This window comes from Trichomycterus rosablanca, chromosome 16 (genome assembly GCF_030014385.1).
Source record: "Trichomycterus rosablanca isolate fTriRos1 chromosome 16, fTriRos1.hap1, whole genome shotgun sequence".
Classification (NCBI taxonomy): Eukaryota; Metazoa; Chordata; class Actinopteri; order Siluriformes; family Trichomycteridae; genus Trichomycterus; species Trichomycterus rosablanca.
Genome location: NC_086003.1, coordinates 6,548,924 through 6,569,705, shown reverse-complemented (window position 1 = coordinate 6,569,705; position 20,782 = coordinate 6,548,924). Strand labels below are relative to the sequence as shown.

At 41.9% G+C, this 20,782-nt stretch overlaps 1 protein-coding gene across 1 annotated transcript in view; it reads left to right on the top strand.

The window, feature by feature from the left end:
* The window catches only part of nup188 (nucleoporin 188), a 33,611-nt gene extending 15,612 nt beyond the window's left edge, over positions 1-17,999 (top strand). Inside the window, exons 26-43 of the mRNA XM_063012105.1 lie at positions 38-210; positions 1,048-1,117; positions 2,226-2,293; positions 3,387-3,582; positions 3,818-3,895; positions 4,824-4,909; positions 5,846-5,991; positions 6,606-6,775; positions 8,354-8,554; positions 9,649-9,741; positions 9,953-10,105; positions 13,083-13,220; positions 13,300-13,374; positions 13,452-13,661; positions 14,090-14,221; positions 14,981-15,033; positions 15,803-15,932; positions 16,519-17,999. Coding sequence (XP_062868175.1) covers positions 38-210; positions 1,048-1,117; positions 2,226-2,293; positions 3,387-3,582; positions 3,818-3,895; positions 4,824-4,909; positions 5,846-5,991; positions 6,606-6,775; positions 8,354-8,554; positions 9,649-9,741; positions 9,953-10,105; positions 13,083-13,220; positions 13,300-13,374; positions 13,452-13,661; positions 14,090-14,221; positions 14,981-15,033; positions 15,803-15,932; positions 16,519-16,698 — 2,352 coding nt within the window. The 3' untranslated portion in view covers positions 16,699-17,999. The remainder of the gene's footprint in view (positions 1-37; positions 211-1,047; positions 1,118-2,225; positions 2,294-3,386; positions 3,583-3,817; positions 3,896-4,823; positions 4,910-5,845; positions 5,992-6,605; positions 6,776-8,353; positions 8,555-9,648; positions 9,742-9,952; positions 10,106-13,082; positions 13,221-13,299; positions 13,375-13,451; positions 13,662-14,089; positions 14,222-14,980; positions 15,034-15,802; positions 15,933-16,518) is intronic.
* The last annotated feature ends 2,783 nt before the right edge of the window (positions 18,000-20,782 follow it).

The window sequence follows — 20,782 nt, the reverse complement described above, 5'->3', positions numbered from 1 at the left end:
AGCTTTAACATGCTTTATATATTGTGTATGTGTTCAGGAGTTCTCATTGGGTGAATGGAGCATTCTGTCTGTGGTTCTTGACCTGCTGGACTCTGACGTGCCATTGTCCCAGTCATGGTGCCCCCCGTTGCTACAGCGGGCAGCACTTGCCTTTTTACATGCACTCTGGCAGGATCGTAGAGAGAGCGCACTGTCCGTACTGCGCAGCAGGTATACACACGATCATACACGCACGCTCATACACACACACAGGGTCAGTTCGATAACCTGGTGACCTCTCTACATAGACGGCCCCAAGGCGGCCTGTCTTAATTCTTAGATGCCTTAAAATGCTGCCTACTGAGGTGCCTTATTTCAAAGCGATAATCTGACTGAATAACGAGGGAGCATCCGATGCTTCCTTAGCAGTAAAGGCAATCCCAGCATTCAGTGCAGCACAACTTTAAAAAAAAAAATATGGCGGACGAATGCAGAGTTCTTTTTAAATGTAAATAAGTTCTAATTGATTTGTAATTTATATAAAGATGCACGTGTCATTTATTTGCAAATTCATACACTGAGGGAGACGTTAGCTGGTATGCTAGCGGGTTGTGCTGCCTCTGCCCATTGGTTTGAATGGTCTGAGGCCGTGTTAGCTTAATGAGCGAAAACTCTCAACTGTCTAAAGTAGTGCGTCTACATAACCTGCCTTGTGAGTTCAATTAGTCGTCTTATTAGAATCCTCTCTACTTAGGGAGCTGCCTAGGTAGGCAGCAAGGCAGCTCACTAGCTTTCGAACAGACCTAAAGCGAGATTACTGTGGTTGTGCCAAACATACATGATTACATGGCAATACTGCTGTACAAGGGCATTATACTGCACAGCAGGTGTACGCTCATATATTGAGAGATTTGTGATTTGCCACTCTCTGTACTACACAGCTGGTACACACACACAAACAAGAACTTGATTGGACTGTTTATGTGTATATGTATATAGGAAAAATAAATACTGTCTGTATGTCTGTGTATATAAATTATACTTCTTGTTTCTATCTTTCACCCTCAGGAAGAAGTTCTGGGACAATCTGACAGCACCGTTATTTGGATCACTCCCTCCACCCTCCGAAACAACAGAGGTAAAATTTGAATGATTTAAAGTTTTTTTGCAGACATTTAGCAGGTGCTTTTAAAGCGATTAACAGTACTGTTACAGTATACATGTCTAAACAATTAAAGGTTAAGGGCCTTGTTCAAAGGCTCAACAGTGGCAACCTGGCAGTGGTGGGGCTTGAAACAGCGACCTTTCGATTACTTGTCCAGTACTTTAACCACAAGGCTACAACTGATACAGAATACTTCAATGTATAATTGTACTTATAGTCTTTTAATTCTAATACCAGCTGTATCTAACATAATATCTTGATGTTACTTATACTGGTAACTTTCCATAAAGCAGAATGATCTGGCCATAACTGTTCGTATACTGTTTTCATTACCATATATAGTTTTGTAACACCTATGGGTATATGGATGCTGCTATTTTACAGCAAGTTTACTGTAAATTACAGTAAATCATCTGCTTTGTTAGTACTTGTAACGACCACTGTCGACCACTAGGGGGGGCAATACTGGCTTGTCCTTGTCCACTGACTTTGCCATTGCTTTGTTCGCTCATAAATTCTGATCATTTTCCTGTTATTTTACACAATGTTGTGGTATCCAAATGCAACCTTACCCCTGCTGAGGCTGAGGCAGGCCACACACTGTCATACCCCTCCTAGAGCCTGCTAGAGTACGGGTCTCAGCATCATGTACAGTACAGACTTCTAACTACAGCAGCGATGAGGAACCCCTCCTCCTAACAGACGCACAACCAACCATGTGTCCTTTTATGTGCCAGGCCTGATGACAGCACAGCTGAGATTTGAACACAGGGGCAGGTTAGCACATTAAACACCTGTGCTACACCAGTGCTGTGCTAATACAAGTGGATTTTTTGGGAAGGCAGCTATTTTCCTGCCCTTAAAGACTGCAATGGATTTAAAAAAAGCTCTCTGGGACAAATAGCTGTATACTTGAATATTTAAATAATCACTGCATTTTTGTTCGATTCTCAGCCTCAGTGTTATTTACTGTGTTAAAAAAAAGGAATCCACATAAATCAGTGGAGAATTAGTGCATCTCCGCTACATATATGTTGTTCATATGTGTGTATTTCCTAATCTTTGTTTTTTATTTGTGTAGCCTTGCATTTTGGAGTCTTGCGCCTTCGTGATGAAGATAATTGGCCTTGAGATCTACTACGTTGTCAGGTATCTCATTACCAACATGGTAGATGCATGATTCCATACACATATAACACATATTAGTGTTGCAGTCCATTGTGATAGAGATTTGAGATAAAAAAAATTACATGCACTTGGTAGAATATACACTCACATATACACTCACATATTTGGACAGTTGACCATGAGCTTATTGGTCATCCTATTTAAAAATTAAACGGTATTAAAACACAGTGACCTCTATGGGATGACTTCACACAAGCGTTTGAGGTATGTCTGTGGGAATCTGTGCCCTTTTAGCGAAATAGCATATATTATTCTTCAGTCTTTATAGACCTTGCTTTGAGCACAGAGGCACGGTCATGCTGCAAGAGGAAAGGGCCTTAAAGAATTTGAAGGGGTGTCCTTATACTTTTTATGATGACATGGAAGTCATGTGATGAAAAATTGTTGCAAATGTTCTTTTTTTGTAACTGAATGATTGGAAAACACACTTCTGGGTAAAAAACACAGCAGAAACATTAATAAAATGCCTTATATCATTTTATTTATCATCTTTGTGGCATGGTATCCTAATTATTTGTTAGTGTTTGCGACTTCTTATATGCTAAGAAGTCCATATATGCTACCTGGCCAAAAATGTGTGGACACGTGTTCTTTTACACCAGGCTTGCCAAAACATGTCTCAATGAACCATGCTTTGAGTACAGGAGCAGAGTGTGTAACAGAAAAGAGCCTTCCCCAAACTGTCAATGACATTAATTTGTTATTAATTTGATATACAGGGACAGTGGTAACCTAGTGGGTAGAGCTTTGGGCCATCAACCGGAAGATTGGCGGTTCAAATCCAGGCTCTGCTATGCAGCCACTGTTGGGTCCTTGAGCAAGACCCTTAACCATGTCTGCTCCAGGGGCGCCGTAAGGTGGCTGACCCTGCGCTCTGACCCCAGCTCCCAAAACAAGCTGGGATATGCGAAGAAAGAATTTCATTGTACTGTACATCTGTATATGTGTATATGACAAATAAAGTATATCTTATCTTATATAATTTACTGTATTGATCTGTTAACACTAGTGAAGGCTGAGACCTACATTTGGTTGTATGCTGTTTGTGTTGCAGTGGTAAACTGGAGGACTCCCTGAAGGCCGCACTGCAGCGTCTTGGCTCTCAGCGACGCTATGAATTCTGGTCTCAGTATGTAAAGGAGCTGGTATGCATGGCCTGTGAGGACGAGGAGAGTGGAATGAGGTCGTTGCCCGAGACTCAGATGCTCATTTCGGCATGGAGGACACTACTCATCCTTTCCACAAGCCATGTGGGTACAATACACTCAGCCATACTCACCCCTGAGTTTTATGTTTTAAAGAAAGTACATTTAAGGAATTTAAAAAAAAACTGAACAAAACCAAGTCACAATTACATATTCAGTTACTAGTCACATGCATATATTATAAAATGATCTGAAGATATACAGAATATAAACATTTTGCAAGCCATGTTCACATTGTGTCTAAGTTAAGCTTGGTGTGTGTGTTTCTGGTTCTGCACAGTCTGCTGTTTTGCACCTAAATGAAGACTCCGTAAGACAAAAGCTCTTTATGGATGTCCTGGAGGCAACCAAAGCAGCAGTAAGTCTTTCTGCCTCAGATGTTTCATACACACAATAATATATGTCAGGTACATCAGAGTTTTGCAATTTGGGACTTTCCTTTAGATGTTGTGAGTGCCGAAAGTACTGTTAATCATCTGTGAGCCCATTATTGTGTATTAACAAGAACGCACATGAATTTGGCGACTGCAATGGAACTGAAAAGTCCCCGCAGTTACCAGCACGCTGCTGCTTTAATAGCTGCAGAGTTTGAAACCCTCCTTTGGCATTAACATCAGCACAAAACTGCTCTCTGGATGCTTTATGGCATTGGTTTAAAAGGCTGAGCAGCTGCATGCGAGCCTTACATCGCCCAGCACAATGCCGAGCGTCAGACCACTGGACATCGAAGCAGTGGAAACATGTTCTTGTGGCATGACGAATCACGTCGTTGATAAGTCTGGGTTTGGTGAATGTCAGGAGAGTGTTACCTGCCTGACTGCATTGTGCTATCTGTAAAGTTTGGTGGAGGAGGTATAATGCTATGGGTTTGGCCTAGGCTCCTTAGTTTAAGTGAAGGCAAATCCTAATCCTAATGCTTCAGCATACCTAGGCATTTTGGACGATTGTGTGCTTTTAACTTTTTGGGAATAGTTTGGGGAAGGCCCTTTCTGTCTCAGCATGACTGTGCCCCAGTTCATAAAGAAAGCGTGGTCGGGTTTGGTGTGGAAGAACTTGACTGGCCTGCCCTGACCTCAACTTTATTAAACATCTTTGGGATGAACTAGAGCAGAGCGGAGTCAGGTCTCCTCGTCCACCTGAATGAATGGGCAAAAATTCCCACAGACACCTTCCAAAATCTTGTAGAAGGCCCTTCCAGAAGAGTGAAAGCTTTGTCCATATAGTGTATGTATCAGATACCTAAACCTTTACACTATGCCAGATTAATGTGTCTCTCTCTCATGCAGTTGTTGATTCCTCAGTCTGTTGCATGCCTACGGTTGGGTTCCATGATGGCCACTCTGCTTCTCATCATCCTCAAGCAGTGGAAAAGGTATGTGTGTTTGCAACTGGCAAAACTGTGTACTTAATTCAATCTACAATCCTATTGGTCGAACATGTCCTCCCAAAAAGGTGCCTGGTAGTTGGTTTGAATCTCAGCTCTGCTACTAGCAAGCTGGGTGCCTAGGCAAACAATGATCGACTCGCTCGCAGAGAAGGTGCCAAAAGGGAATCCTCATAACTGATGCAGATAATGGGAACAGGGTGTGACTCTCCATGACCAAAGCTGTTCCACATGTGTTAGTCACAGCTCTCCTCATTCAGGAGTGGAGGTCAACATCAGTATAGAGCAGGGGTGGGCAAACTTTTTGGCTGAAGGGCCACACTGGGTTTTAAAATTTGACAGACGGGCCGGGCCAGTAGCAGATGGGGGATGAACTAATATAAATGATCAATTAAAGAATGAAATGTTTGTGTTTATTGACAATAGACTCGACTTTAACAAAGGTCGGTAAATAAGAGCACAGCTCCCTGATTCGATTCCAATGAATAATTCGTTTGAAAAGAGTCGTTTCTGACTTGTTGACTCAGTGATTCAGTTTGCAAGCCCTACTCTAAAGGACAATTTTGTAAATGCTCAACGGGCCGGATCAAACAGCCTATAGGGCCGTATGTGGCCCGCGGGCCGTAGTTTGCCCACCACTGTTATAGAGGAATCGTAATGCAATCGGGTAACTGGATATGACTAGAGTGTAAGAAAAATTGCCTGGTACTACCTGTTTTATAACATGTGTGCTCGTCACAGTAAGGGATTTATTACATGTTGGCCTTTTTATGGTTTGGCCAAGCTGCATTCCTGCATCTGTGTGGTTTCCGTATGGTGTACACCCTATTTATGTGTTCCTGATCCATCAAACAGTTGAATAAATGAATACTGATTGTTGAGCTCAAGAAACATCTTAACAGTTTCTTTCTTTCTGGTTTTCAGTGTGTTGGTATCAGCTCCTGCTCTTCTTCCTCCACTCTCTCTGATGTTAGAGTGTGTTCTTCAGGCTGATCAGCAGCTGATGGAGAGAACCAAAGCCAAGCTCTTCTCAGCTCTCATCTCAGCTTTGCACATTCAGGGCCTTAACGGTGAGTCTGTGGGTGTGAGAAAGGATGAGGAACGGACAGTCAAGGTCTGGGTTAATTAGGGTGACCATATTTTGGTTTTCAAAAAAGAGGTTCAGTAGTTGGTGGCATTGACAAATGCATCAATAATTCAGCTATGTTATTGAACTTTAATAAATAAACAGCTATTCTTTAACAAGACAACTAATAAATGCCTTTATGGTCAGACAATCGTATTTCCTTCCATTCAGCATCTGGCCCGAAACAATAAAAAACACAATGAAAACTAGTTCATCACTAGAGCTATTTCAACAGAATGTGATGCTATCATGGTGCTGACAATAACCTCTATCATGGTACACTGTTTTAGAATCAGGAAAAGGCTTTTTAACGAGGCAGATGTGCTGCATTGCTCCATTGATCTCCACTGATCTGTAGCTGCTGTGATGCTTCGTGGTGTGAAATGCAAAAACTCCCTTTGCAGCAGTAACAGCATCTTCTGTTTTACCCGATCTCACAAAATAGCTCATTCACCTGACGGACTCTCTCTCCTTTAGCTGCTGTATTTTTTTGGTTTGCTGAATCCCAATTCATTTAAATGAAGTGATGTATTGATCAGGTGTTGGTTTTTTAATCAGGAGGAGAAATTACCCAGCTGCCCCAGCTACTGCTCTGTGTGTGCGAGACAGTTCAGGATGAGGCTCTGGCTTTGATTGACAGCACGCGGCACATGAGCCAAAAAGGTGAAGTCCAGGAGGACAGCATGGAGACGGACTCGCCGCGCATCCAGAAAGACCAGAGAGACTCGGTGAGTGTTAAAGCTGTAGGATCTATAGAAGAAGGCAAGTAATGGAAGCGCTGGTCTGGAAGTACTGAGAAAGGAAAGTAGTGACGAGCATAAAGAAGTGAGGAACAGAGGAAAGAAATAGGTAATCAGGTAAGACAGGTAGTAAATGAATTAAGAAGGGAGTGATAATTGTAGTAGGTAAGGAAGAAACAGAAAAAGTGATGGAGGAAATGAGTCAATGGTGTGATGTGAGAGAGAAGAGGGGGTAACGGTGTTTGAGAAAAGTGAGTACGAAAGGTGACAGGAATTAATCATTTTTATTTGCTGTTTCTAATGTCACAGTGCGTGTATAATTTGTAAGTGTTTGGACTCATTTGATCCAGTTTTGGGCCATTCCACTGAATCAGTGCCATATGTATAAATTAATATGAACATGCATTATTTTAATTGAGCAAAGTGTCCTGAACATTGATCTAATTGCAAATATATAGGATATATAATTTAAAATGTTTATTTTTTCTTTCAAAATTCTCCACACATTCTCTATTGGGGACAGGTCAGGACTGCAGGCAGACCAGTCCAGTACCCGTACCCTCTTTTTCCGCAGCCATGCCTTTGTAATATGTGCAGCATGTGGTTTTGCATCGTCTTGTTGAAAAATGCTGGACGTCCCTGGAAAAGACGACGTCTTGAAGGCAGCACATGTTGCTCTAAGATCTCGATGTACTTTTCTGCATCAATGCTGCCATCACAGAAGGGTAAATGACCTTTACCAAGGGCACTGACACAGACCCATACCATGACAGACCCTGGCTTTTGGACTTGTTCCTGATAACAGTCTGGATGGTCCTTTTTGTCTTTGGTCCGGAGCACACGGCATCCATTTTTTCAAAAAAGACCTGGAATGCTGATTCATCTGACCACAATACACGTTTCCACTGTGTGATGGTCCATCCTAGATGCCTGCGAGCCCAGAGAAGTCAACGCCGCTTCTGGACATGGTTAACATAAGGCTTCTTTTTTGCACAGTAAAGTTTTAAGTGGCATGTGTGCATGGGAGGAAGTTAGTTCTCCCTTTTTTCCCCCTGTATGTTTGATAATATTGTAACTCTGACTGAGAAGATTCATCTCAACATACATTCCTGTTACCTACATTTGATCTTAGTTATTTGTTTATTTTAAAAATAAATGGACTGTGCGTAGTGTTTTCATGCTTTTAGCGTGAACTCCATGCTGCTGTATTTTATGTATTTACTAATTCTATGTTAAAACCTCAGTCCTGTTACTCATATACAACAAAAAATTCAACAAAATTGCCTGAGATTGATATGTTTGATATGTTTGTTACTAGATTCAGTGTTGAACAAAGATAAAAAATAAAGTTTAAGTTCAAGTTACTACACGGCACCCATTCGGTGAAATGGCCTTTTAATTCTTGCTGTTGTCCGATTGGCCGTCTAAGCGTGGGCCAAATGCATACCTTATAACAGCTGCAATTATGAAGTGTTCCCTGTTTGCCTCTCGTTAGCAACAAAAATGGAAATTAAGGGTGTGCAAACTTCTGTCTAAGACTGTGATTGTAATCTCTCTCTCTCACAGGTGTGTGTGCTAGCTCTACATCTGTCTAAAGAGCTCTGCAGGGCTGACGAGGACGGTGAGCAGTGGCTGCAGGTGATGAGGAAGCTTCCCGTTTTACCCTCGGTACTCAGCGCCCTTGAGCTCAGTCTGCGCTCCAAACAGAATCTTTTCTTCACCGAGGCGGCACTGCACCTGCTGCTCACACTTGCTAGGACGCCTCAGGTACGCACATGCTTATGTACACAAAATATATCTTCCGTTTGACTTTTACAACTAATTTCTGATGTATGATGAAAATCCTTGGAAATACTTTTGTCCATATGGTGTGTTTGGATACCACATAGCTCATAATTAGAACTGTTAGCTACTAATAAAGTAAGCACATTTTAATTTTGGTGAAGCTTTTGGACTACACCGAGCTAAAACATTTCCATTTACTAATGGTGTATTTATGATTTTACTGTTATTGTAGTAAAAAGATACATTTTTGCATAATCTCTTCATCTATGGCTCTGTCTAGTGAGCTGCCTACTGCCTCGGATGACGTAAAATACCGTCTTTGTAGAGAGATCACTAGGTTTTCAGATATAGTCATACTATGTTGTCTTAATTCTCACACATTGGCAGTAAACCTCAAGTCTCAGTCATACATTATAAAGTTGTAAACAAGTTCCATTAAATGTTACGATAAAAGTTACATAGTTTGCATATTTTTGCCGAACTGTGGTGGGATGGCACTACTAGGGGCCACCACTTAGCTGCATACACCAAGTGAGTGTGTCAGATGTGAGATTTAAAAAGTGTCAGAGTCCAAATAAAATGGCAGAAGAAAAATAATAAGAAATAAACTAATTTAAATAATAATATAATAATAATATTTAAATAAACATAATAATTAAATAAACTTGTACACAAACGCCATCCACACCATTACAATGGCAGTAATTATATTAGTACATTTGCTTTCCACAAGATGTTAAAATGTATTAGTGGGAAATTAGTGCTATTTCAGTCCAAAAGGTCTCATCCCAAAGGGTCAGTAGCATAGAGGTCAGGGCCCTGTACAGGCAGATGATGTTTTCCACATTAAACTTGCCAAACAATGCCTTATGAATCTTTTGCCACACAGTTGGTTACATATGTTTATTAATATTGATTGATTTTCTACACATGTTGGCAGTTCATGGGGCTAAAACCTCAGAACTCCATCACTGAAATGGGTGTCCAGATACTTGCCCTTGTAGGCAATGTTTTAGCATCGGTTTTGATTCACTAAAATGACCTTTTCGGTTGTTTGTGCACCTTCTGTTTTTTAGGGAGCTGCAGCAGTAGCAGGTGCCGGGGTGATTCAGAGCATCTGCCTCCCTCTGCTCAGTGTATATGAAGGCCCGGTTAATGGAACCACACAGGTACCTGATTGTGTTCCGGTTCTGTTTTCTGATGTCTTTTCATAGCCATTTTCTCCTGGCTGAAACTAATGCGCAAGTGCTTTCATATTACCTCATACAACTTTTCACGGATAATGGGAAAAGTGGAGATAAGTAGAGTAACAGTAATGCCTTGTGTTTGAAACATGCTCTGTGCCAGCAAGATGAATGTGAACGTGTCCGTCTCTCGCAGGCGTTTTCTCGGAAGCCTGTGGACGCCCCCTCCTGGCCTGGTGTGTATAGACTCTGTCTCTCTCTCATGGAGAGCTTACTTAAAACACTGCGCTACAACTTCATCAACGAGGCGCTCGACTTTGTCGGAGTTCACCAGGAGCGCATCCTACAGGTCTGTTAAAAACGTATACGCACCTATTTCCATTGTCCTATTAATAGTTTTTAAGAAAAAGTGCCACATTTCATGATAGTTATCAAATAACACTCATACATTATATTATAGAATCAATGGAAGCTACAATACACAGCACAGCCTACCTTAACAGTTGAATGCTAACCTAGAACATCCAGCGACGGTCTCAAAGATAAAAATTCTCGTCCGTGTTTTGACACCCCCCTCTGCGTCCACAGGATTGGTTGGGAATTTTCCAAACTCATTTATCCGAGTCGTGTTTTTAGCTGCTTTAGACTTCAACATCTTGGACATTTTGACTGAGCGATTGCTAACTGAATTGCCGTAGGATTTCTCTCCACCTTGTTTGAAATTTGCTTCTGGCTACGTATACGTCATATAAAAATTTGCCTAACTGGCGGCGCTTTAAAAAGGTCAGAGGCAAACTGGTTCACAGTTTAATTAGATTGAATTTTGAGCACAGCGGCGAGAGGTAAAAACCGAACAACAAAGTGGCACCACCATTTTCAGATATAGCCAGTAATGTATGTGTAGATGCCCGGCTGGCTGATAACACAGCTCAGATTAGAACCCGGACCTCAGCAGCAGTGGGCATTCATGTTGGTTTGTGGTAACACGGATTAATAAAGCTAGGTTTGGTTTAGTGCTGCTTTTCCTATCTATTAAATCCTTCCGCCAAAGGTGCCATTTGGCTGGTGCAGTAGTCCAGTACGCCTCAAGATTGAGTCTTGGTGGTGCTCAGCAGACACAACTGGCCATGTCTGAGGAAGAAAATGTCAGGTGGGCTGCTGCAACAGCTCCTACTGTTTAGTCAAGGTGCCATTATTATAAGCTACAACGGAATATGGGAAGAGAATGGTGGTCCTATGTGCGTGCTAATGTCGGAAGAGGCGTGTGCTAAAGTGCACAACACCCAGAGAAAGATCTAGTATTTGGGATCTAATCATTTGAACTGATACTATATGTTTATTACTGAAACGTCATTCTTCACCTAACAATGGTTTGGTTAGAATAATTTAGCCAAAATATACACTATTAATCGGCTGTGTGTGCATTTTTTACTCGTTCGGATTATAAAAGCTAGTCATTTCTGCTATTTGGCTTCCCCTGCTATCAGCATCGGCCTTGCTGATAAGGAAATTCCTCCGGAGGAGCTGCGCTAAGGGTCATCTTGCACTCTCCCTGCCCTGCTCTATAGACCGTTTCAATGAGGGTAAACAATAACAACGCTACTGCGCATGTCTGTTCCTTTCGCCTTTCCGGTAGCGCCATTTTTAAACAACCATCCAGCTGTCAACACGACGAGCTCGTACTTTGCGAGTCTCCCGAACGTGGAACAAACGCGATATTAGCAGAAATGAATGATAGATCATCAAGTATCTTTACCAGCCACTTTTGAGGAGAATTTAAGAAGTCAGTGTTTTTCTGCTGACCTAAAACGTTTGCCTGAGGTAACATACCCAGCCGTGTGTCACTACCTTGTTGAAACGGAGTGTGTTTACACCAGAGAGGCAGTGAAAGCATACCGCAGCTTGGACGCATACAATTAATTATTAAAATAATTATTGAGTCATCTCCCCTTTTGTGTCTGTTGAGCTAAGAGCTATTATAATATGATAAAAATATGACAAACCACAGTGAATTACTTATCATCTGAATTAGAACATATTAGCTAATGCTAAAACGATTTTTTTATAGCCTAACTGGAAATACATGAAATATTTTACAGTAAGCACAATGTATTCATAAATAGTTTATTTACTTTTTGTATTACAAAAGTAGATCCATGTTTCTTTACAGGTCTGCGTCTCATTTAATAATTAAGCTAAGCTAATTATTACAGCTAATTAAGCTGTTAATATAATTTTATATAGTGACATTTCCCCAAAATATAGTCCTATAAAGTTATGGCTTTTACATCGTATTCTAAGGAAAATGTAAACTTTTTAAGGCTTATGTTAGGTTTATGTTTATTCTGTTCTATTAATACAAATATTAAGCGCCTGCGTATTTTAATACACTTAAGCTAAACGTCAGGGACAAGACACCATGAGAACAGCGTTCAACTGAGTACATTTGTTTACAATATTTTATTATGAAATAATATATATTACATTTATTATAAGAGTTGATGGTGGGTATCCAGCCGGCTCTATTTACAGCAGCAATCCAAGCGTTTCGCTGTGCGTTGTCTTTTGGAAATCTGTTCACCTTAATTTCTGAAAGCAAGTTTGTACCTGGCCTGAGGGAACATCCGCCAACCGAACAACATGGTCCTAACTTTAATTTAGACATACTGTCAGTAAATCACAACTGAACTAGCGCAAAAGAATTGAAGCAGTTGTGTTCAATCACTATTGTTCTGAGCGCTGATACCACCAAGCGGAAGCGTCTTAGGAACATCTACGTCACTTCCTGGACTCATGAATATTCATTTGAAACGGTCTATACTGACTGTTTTCATTCTGGGCAGCTGTAACCGCCATCTTATCGCGAACTTTGTACAGACTTTTTGCAGGAATGAAAGACTGACAGAACAGAACATTTTCCCAAACCCTCACCAAACGCCTTCCACTCTAAGCTTAATTCCACCAATACAGTAGTTTGGTTACTTTCCGATCCCCCCATCCCTAACCCGTGGCTAGTCGTGTGACTATGTTATGTTTGTTATGTTTTTACATGTGCTTGTGTGCTATAAGGGGCTGTTTTTTTCGTGTTACCATAATGTGCTCCTAAAGGGAGCACAATCTGGTTGCGGGTTTTTTTTTTTATCCCCTACTTTCCCAATGTGTTCATTATTTCTTGTTTCTTCGAAAGATGGCGCCGGTGAGTAGGCTGCCGGCATGACTGATCCGTAAACTACTGTGGCGGAGCAGTCACTAAAGCATTTCACTGCTAGTTGTACTCTGTATGACCATGTATGTGACAATAAACCCTTGATTGATGTGTGTTTCAGTGTTTGAGCGCAGTGCGCACAGTACAGTCTCTAGCGTGCTTGGATGAGGCCGATCACACTGTGGGTTTCCTGCTCCAGCTCTCCAGCTTCTGTAAAGAATGGCACTTCCACCTACCGCAGCTTCTCAGAGACGTGCAGGTATGCACACACACACCCAGGCTTTCTCACACTCACAGCTTGTACAACACTGTAAACAGTTTTTTGTTTGTGTCTGCAGGTAAATCTGTGTTACCTGTGTCAGACATGTACATACCTTTTGCATAGCAAGAAGATGCTACACCACTACCTCCAGGTAAGATGCCCGCTAAAAACTAAATAACTGCCTTAACAACGTCTTAGCAACCTTGCTTACCTAATATTATGATTTAGGCAAAGAATGGCGACGCTCTACCTCAGAGGACCCAGGCACAGCACGTTCTACAGCCTGCCTCCAAAGAGCAGCCATTAATTGAAGAGAGAGAGGAGGCGGAGTCTAAAGCTTTGTTAGCAGTGCAGTGCAGCCTTCTGAAGATACTGAGCAAAACACTAGCGACGCTACAGCACTTCACACCCGACTGCTGCCAAATCATGCTCGACCAGGTAACTCAGTGTTCTAATGGATGAATGTCTTCAAGTCCGGGTCATCTCGCATCCCAGTCCTTACTGTGCAACCAAGGCACATCCTGAGTTGGGATTCCTTTACGAACTGTATCAACACTTGTTGCTAAAAGTCGGGCGCTCGGGTGGTGGCGAGGGAGAAAAGAAAGAACTGGGTCTCGTCTCACTATTGCTTCGATATGTGATGTCTGGGCGCCTGTGTGAGTTGGGACGAATGCTCACACGGAGCATAGCATGGCTCTCAGTACTCGATACGGCTCTGTGTGGGAATCCAACACTGGCAGGTGATAAGAAGCAACTACGACTGGAGACGTATTGGACAGGATGTGTGCTGATCATTCAATGTTTTAAAGTACTTTAATGATGTGTTTATGGTGACCCCTGTGTGTGTGTGTGTGTGTGCGTGGTAGTCTATGGACCTTGCAGAGTACAGGACTCTGTTTGTGCTGAGCTTCACGACTCCGGCTTTCGATTCTGATGTCGCACCATCTTTTGGAACTTTGCTGGCCACCATCAATGTGGCACTGAGCATGCTGGGAGAGGTAGTGTATTAAAATGACCTTCAGTACCTGTTACAAGTTCAGAACATGATCAAGCATAACCTAGACTTGTAAACACCATCATGCTTACGTCTTTGGTTATAGAGGGTTATAAAAGGGATATAGATTAGCCTTAAAGGTAAAGAATTGATATATATATTATGCATTTTTCTCCCATTTTCTCCCAATTTAGTGTAGTAAATTTGTCATTCGCTGCTGGGAATCCCCGATTTTTTTGCAGTTGAGGAGGGTATATTGCTGCTCACGCCTCCTCCGACCTGCGCACAGGCCTTAACAGAACCCTTTTTCACCCATCCACTCGGCACAGGCGTCTCTATCTGCCAATGGGTCCTTACACAGTGTTTGGAGACCCCACCAACATAGTCCGTCCATCCCTCCCTGCAGGCACTACCAATTATACCCGCTAGATGGCGCCCAGCCGACCGGTGGCAACACCGAGTTTCAAACCTAGGGCGTCCGAAAAAATATTATTTGAAAATAATGAATGTAATGTATTTTAAATGCCATTATATTTAATACTGTTTTTAACAGTTATTGGGCCGTGTGGCGCAGCGGTAAAACACGCTAGTCCACTAGAGCTGAGATCTCGAGTTAGAACGTCCACTCTGCTATGAGCCGACCTGGTGCCTACACAGACACACGATTAGTTTTTTGCGTGTTATTATTGTGTGGGTTAAAACTATTTCATTCTTAATAAGGATTCTATTTCTAATGTGTGTTTGTGTATATTCTTACCATCAGATAGAGAAAAAGAAGGAGTCATTGGTTTCATCAGAGGAAACACAAGCACTGAAGTAAGGAGCAGCTATTCAACAAACAGGGATTTATATACACTACAAACAAACTTACATCTTTTGCAACAGTTGGAAAACCCTGGTCAAATTTATTTATAGGAAACACTTATTACATGTTTGGCAATTAGCAGACGCTTTATTCAATGCTACTTACAGTACTGTGACAGTAAATTGTCTAAGCAATTCAGGGTTAAGGGCCTTGCTCAAGGTTCCAACAGTTTGCAACCTGGCGGTGGGGCTTGAACCAGCGACCTCTTGATTACTAGTCTTGTACCTTAACCTGTAGGCTTCAACTGCCCAAGATTATAATCGCATCACTAGCTTTAATCCTACATAACACATTACCTTGTCAGCCTGTTGCTTATAGTTATCAGTTCACAAGGTTATATCATACAGTCATGGACAATTTTGTATCTCCAAGTCACCTCACTTGCATGTATTTGGACTGTCGGAGGAAACCCATGCAGACACAGGGAGAACATGCAAACTCCACACAGAAAGGACCCAGACTCTCCCACCTGGGGATCGAACCCAGGACCTTCTTGCTGTGAGGCGACAGTGCCACCCACTTCACCCACTTAGCCACCATGCCGCTCTGTTGCTTATAGTCCATCACAGGGCAGACACTCAAATACACACACTAAGGGCAATTGGACATTTACAATTATCATTGAATGCAATTTGAGCAATTGAGGGAACTGTGGGAACTTGGCACAGCTTGCTTGTCTGTTCAGTTTTTTCACCTTTCTGTGTTTCTGTTCACGTTCAGATCATTGCTGATGTTTTCTATGGAGAACTGTTTCTACGTGTTGATCTCTCAGGCCATGCGGTGCTTAAAAGACCCGACCGTCCTGCCTCGAGACAAACAGAGAGTCAAACAGGAGCTCAGTTCTGAGCTGGTGAGTCGAAAAAAAGAATCAAAATAAAAAGATCCATTTCTTTAGGTCGCTCAGGTGGCGCAGCAGTAAAAACACACTCTAGCACACCAGAGCTGGGATTTCGAATACATCGTTTAGAATCTTAGCTCTGCCATCCGGCTGGGCTGAGCGGCCACATAAACATCGATTTGCCTGTTGTTCATATAGGGGTGGGGTATTAAGCCGGATAGGGACTCCTTGTAACTAATGCAATTACGACCTCTGCTGGCTGATTGATGGCGCCTGCACCGAGGCGGGGAAAGTGCGGATCAGGGTGTGTCTCTCTGTACACAAGGCTGATTTGCATATATGCACTCGCCTAGTGCGGGTGACAAAATGCAAACGGCTGCTGCCCACATGTCGGGTCTTCGTTCTCCTCAAATCAGAGCGGGGGTCGGCATTAGTGGAGAGGAAGCATGACTTAATTGGGCACTTGGACACGCTAAAAAGTCGGGGGAAAAAGGGGAGGAAATGCATAAACAAAATATATATATATATACATATATGATGAAATATTGTTCAGTCAGAAGTGTAACTGTTATTTTTTCTTTCCTTCTCGTTTTCTCAGAGCACGTTGCTGACCACATTGTTTAGGTTTTTCCGGCGCGGGTCACCGTCGTCTCCGGCCGGAGGCCTTCTCGCCTCCCCCCAGACCAAACCCACCACTCCGGGGTCAAAGGTCACACAGGAGGGCCAGGAACCCTTCGTACAGCTTGTGCAGGCATTTGTACGGCATGTCCAACGCTAGCGTTTCGCATGAGTTCGTTCAATCAAAATGAAGAATCGCACATCTGCTGGACATTAAGGGGTACAGCGACATTTAAGTAGTTTTAATACAAAAGCCTGTGTAATGCCAAAGCATAGGTGTAACTATTTAACTATTTAAAACAAAATGCTTGTTGTGTTTGATTTATGCTGAGTAAGAACCCACCTCCCAAGTATCAATGTGGCATAAGTCCTGGCATTACACATTCTTTTCTGCTATTTCCTAATAGACACACGTAATAATAGTTTACATTCAAGTTATAAAATGATAGTTTTTTGTGTTGGTCTGACTTTTTAGGGGCATTTGTAATTATACACGCTTGCTCTACCACACAGATTGCATATTAAAGGGCAAAATGCATTTGTAATTATTAATGGTGCCTTTACAGAACTGTGGCATGAACCCAAGAAAGGTTTTCCTATACATACCTTCTTTGTATTTCATTATTTAAGGTGCTTCATTCAGTTTACTTACTAAATCGGTCCAACATGACATTCGGAGGCCTAGTTTTATAGGCTACTGTTACCAAAGCTTGCCTGTGTTTTGTTTCTCATTGGTCTGTTTTTTTAGGATCGTGATCGATTGGTCAGACCAATATCCTGTATTTGGACTATTTGCCCTGGAAGTGGTGAATGAGTGACTGTCACTGGGGACCATTTAGAGTAAACTCAATTTGAATGCCAGGTCATGTTATTTGGACCATAAGTATTCATGAATGCTAACTGTACTTTCGTTGCGTAAACTGACACATTGTCTTGTATATTCATTTACATCTGTTAAAATATTCATGGATGTACATTCATTGGCTCTTGGGGTGTCAAAAGTGCAGAAATGTTATAATATGCCAATTTCTACAAGCTGAAACATAAAGTATTCTTTGTCACTGTTGTGTTTATAAAATAATAAAGGATTTCCAGGAGGTTATTATTATTTATTATTTTATAACTTTAACTGTTAATAAAAAATATATTACATGAGCAACGTTTTTATACAACCCCAATCAGTTGGATCAGTATGGAAAATGCAAATAAAATAAAAATGCAGTGTTTCTTACATTTACTTTGACTTTTATTTGATTGCAGACAGTTTGAATCCATTCCTGCATTTTAGGCTTGCAACACATTCCAAAAAAAGTTGGGACGGGGCAACTTAGGGCTAGTAATGAGGTCAAATAAATTAATAATAATGTGATACCGAACAGGTGATTGTAATCATGGTTTGGTACCAGTGGCGATTTCTGTAAGACTGCAAGGGAAGCTCAGCTTCCCCTAAAATGTCAAAAATTAAATGGTCAAATATGTACAGTTGTGTTAACATTTCATTGACTACAAATGCGTTAGAACACGTTCATCTTGAAGACGAGTTCTTTCAGAATCAGCTACTTATCACAAATCGACTCGATTTTGTTAACTTAACTCATACGTTCCCAGAGCGTCAATGCATTTACCCGCAGACGCTGAGCGTCTCTTTGCTTCTATGGGGCTGCCACGATTTTGTCCCGCCCCCGGACGCTGAGCGTCTCTGGGGGTGAATGGGGCTGTGGGCGGGTCTGGACGCTGAGCTTCTGCAAGATGATTGGAGGATCAGTCGAAAGGCTGAATCCCGTTTTGATTGACAGCTGTCGCTGGGAGCTTCAGTACCATCGCGGATTTTGCGAGTGAAGTCGGAAGACAAACTGCAACCCATTTCATGCCATTTTCTTGAAAACTAACAAAGGGGAGAATTTATACATTTATATATAAATAAATTGACAAATTTTATGATGTAAGCCGACAATGAGCTTCCCCTCTTTGAAAGACCAGCAGCCGCCACTGTTTGGTACAAAGGCAGCATCCAGGAAAGGCTGAGTGTCTGATGAGCAAACATGACCAGAGGATCTCCAGTTTGTCAACAAATGTGTGAAAAATTGAAATGTCTAAAAACAATGTACTTCAAAGAAAGATTAAAAGGGATTTGCATATTTCTCCCTCTACAGTGCATAATATCATTAAATGATTTAAGAAATTGGAAGGAATTTCAGTGTGTAAAGGCCAAGAGCGCAAGCTTAAGCTGAACGCCTGTGATCTTCGATCCCTCAGACGGCACTGCATCAAGAACCGCCACTCAACAATAGCTGATATAACCACATGGGTGAGGGATTACTTCATCAAACCTTTGTCAAGCACTACAATACAGAGTTACTGCACAAATGCCACTTAAAACTTAACTGTGCAAAAAAGAAGCCTTATGTTAACCATGTCCGGAAGCGGCGTCGACTTCTCTGGGCTCGGAGGCATCTAGGATAGACCATCACACAGTGGAAACGTGTATTGTGGTCAGATGAATCAGCATTCCAGGTCTTTTTTTTTTTGGAAAAAATGGACGTGCGCTCCAGACCAAAGACAAAAAAGGACCACCCAGACTGTTATCAGGAACAAGTCCAAAAGCCAGGGTCTGTCATGGTTTGGGGTCGTGTCAGTGTTCTTGTGAAAGGTCATTTACACTTCTGTGATGCAGCATTAATGCAGAAAAGTACATTGAGATCTTAGAGGAACATGTGCTGCCTTCAAGACGTCGTCTTTTTCAGGGACGATGCAAAACCACATGCTGCACACATTACAAAGACATGGCTGCGGAAGAAGAGGGTACGGGTACAGGACTGGCCTGCCTGCAGTACTTTCCCCCCCAATAGAGAATGTGTGGAGTACCAAAACGTCTTTTAAGTGTGGTGAAAAGGAATGGCAACATTACAAAGTGGTGAATGCTTTACAGTCCCAACTTTTTTGGAATGTGTTGCAGGCCTGAAATGCAGGAATGGATGTCAATGAGGAATCAATGAAATGAAGTTGAGCAGACAAGACATGAAATAGCTCAGGTTTATCCTGTGATTTTGGGTTGTATATTGGGAGTTTGTCTGACTTAAAACTGGCTTTTCACAACCTACACACAGCTGATAAGCTGGTGATCTGGTGATGGCAGCTTTAAGCAGGTAGAGAAGAAGCCTCAGGCTATTTTAAGACCCGCCTGACATAGTTAATTAGTGCTAGCCATTCAGAACACCACAGTAAAAGTGGGATTGTTGTGACACATTTCAGCATAGAAGAATGTAGTATGTGTTAAACGTGTTATCAGCAGCGTTGTCAGATTTTCTTTATTGTGATTATTCTGTATGAATAATTGACAGAGATGTATAGCATTTATAGCTCTTTAGCAGCCCTGACTTTCTTTTCATTTTGATGGCACAAAGCTTTCTACCACTTGGTACCTTCAAGGTACTTGGAGCTGAGCATGTCAGTATGGGTTACTAACCAGCCGATATAGCTGTTAGTACAGCCCAGCGTTTTCAATCTTGTGGTCGCCTGGGATGCATACGGGGCCAATCTGTTGATTGGAAGTTCAAGGCGTGAATCATAATTTTACGACCACACCCATTGCACTGTCAATTTCTGCTTCATTAGCCAGAATCAGACTCCTACATACAGCAGGAACAAGCACAGAGGAACGTGCTATATACCAGGTATTCCTTCACAACTCAGTTTGCCACCTTGATTAGACAGTCTGAATCAACATGGCAGTGGTAACAAGATGGTAAGTCATTCAGGCTTTCCTCCCTCAGACAGACCAGTTGTGTCTGTTGAGTTCCTGACCAAGTTGGTGCACTTTAAGTTTGGTCACTGGCCCAAAATGTTTAAATGTAAATTGGAAACATCTAGGAACAACCGCAGCTCAGCTTTAAGTTCCGAACTGGCTCTGAAAGCCAACTGGCAATAAATGTACATCAAGGGCTTTGGGCAGTTACTTTTTAAGGTCAAGCAGGCACATTTAATCATATGGTCACCTTGCAGAGTTGGCTGGAGTGGTGTAAAGCACACCCACCACTGGAAATAAGTCAGGCACTTGCTTTATGGGGCTATATTTGAAGGCTTGTATTGGTGCCAATAGTGGGACATCATGCTTTAGCTAGCATACACTATATTGAGTACAAAAGTATTCACTCAGCCATTCAAATAATTGAATTCAGGTGTTCCAATCACTTCCATGGCCACAGGTGTATAAAACCAAGCACTAAGGCATGCAGACTGCTTCT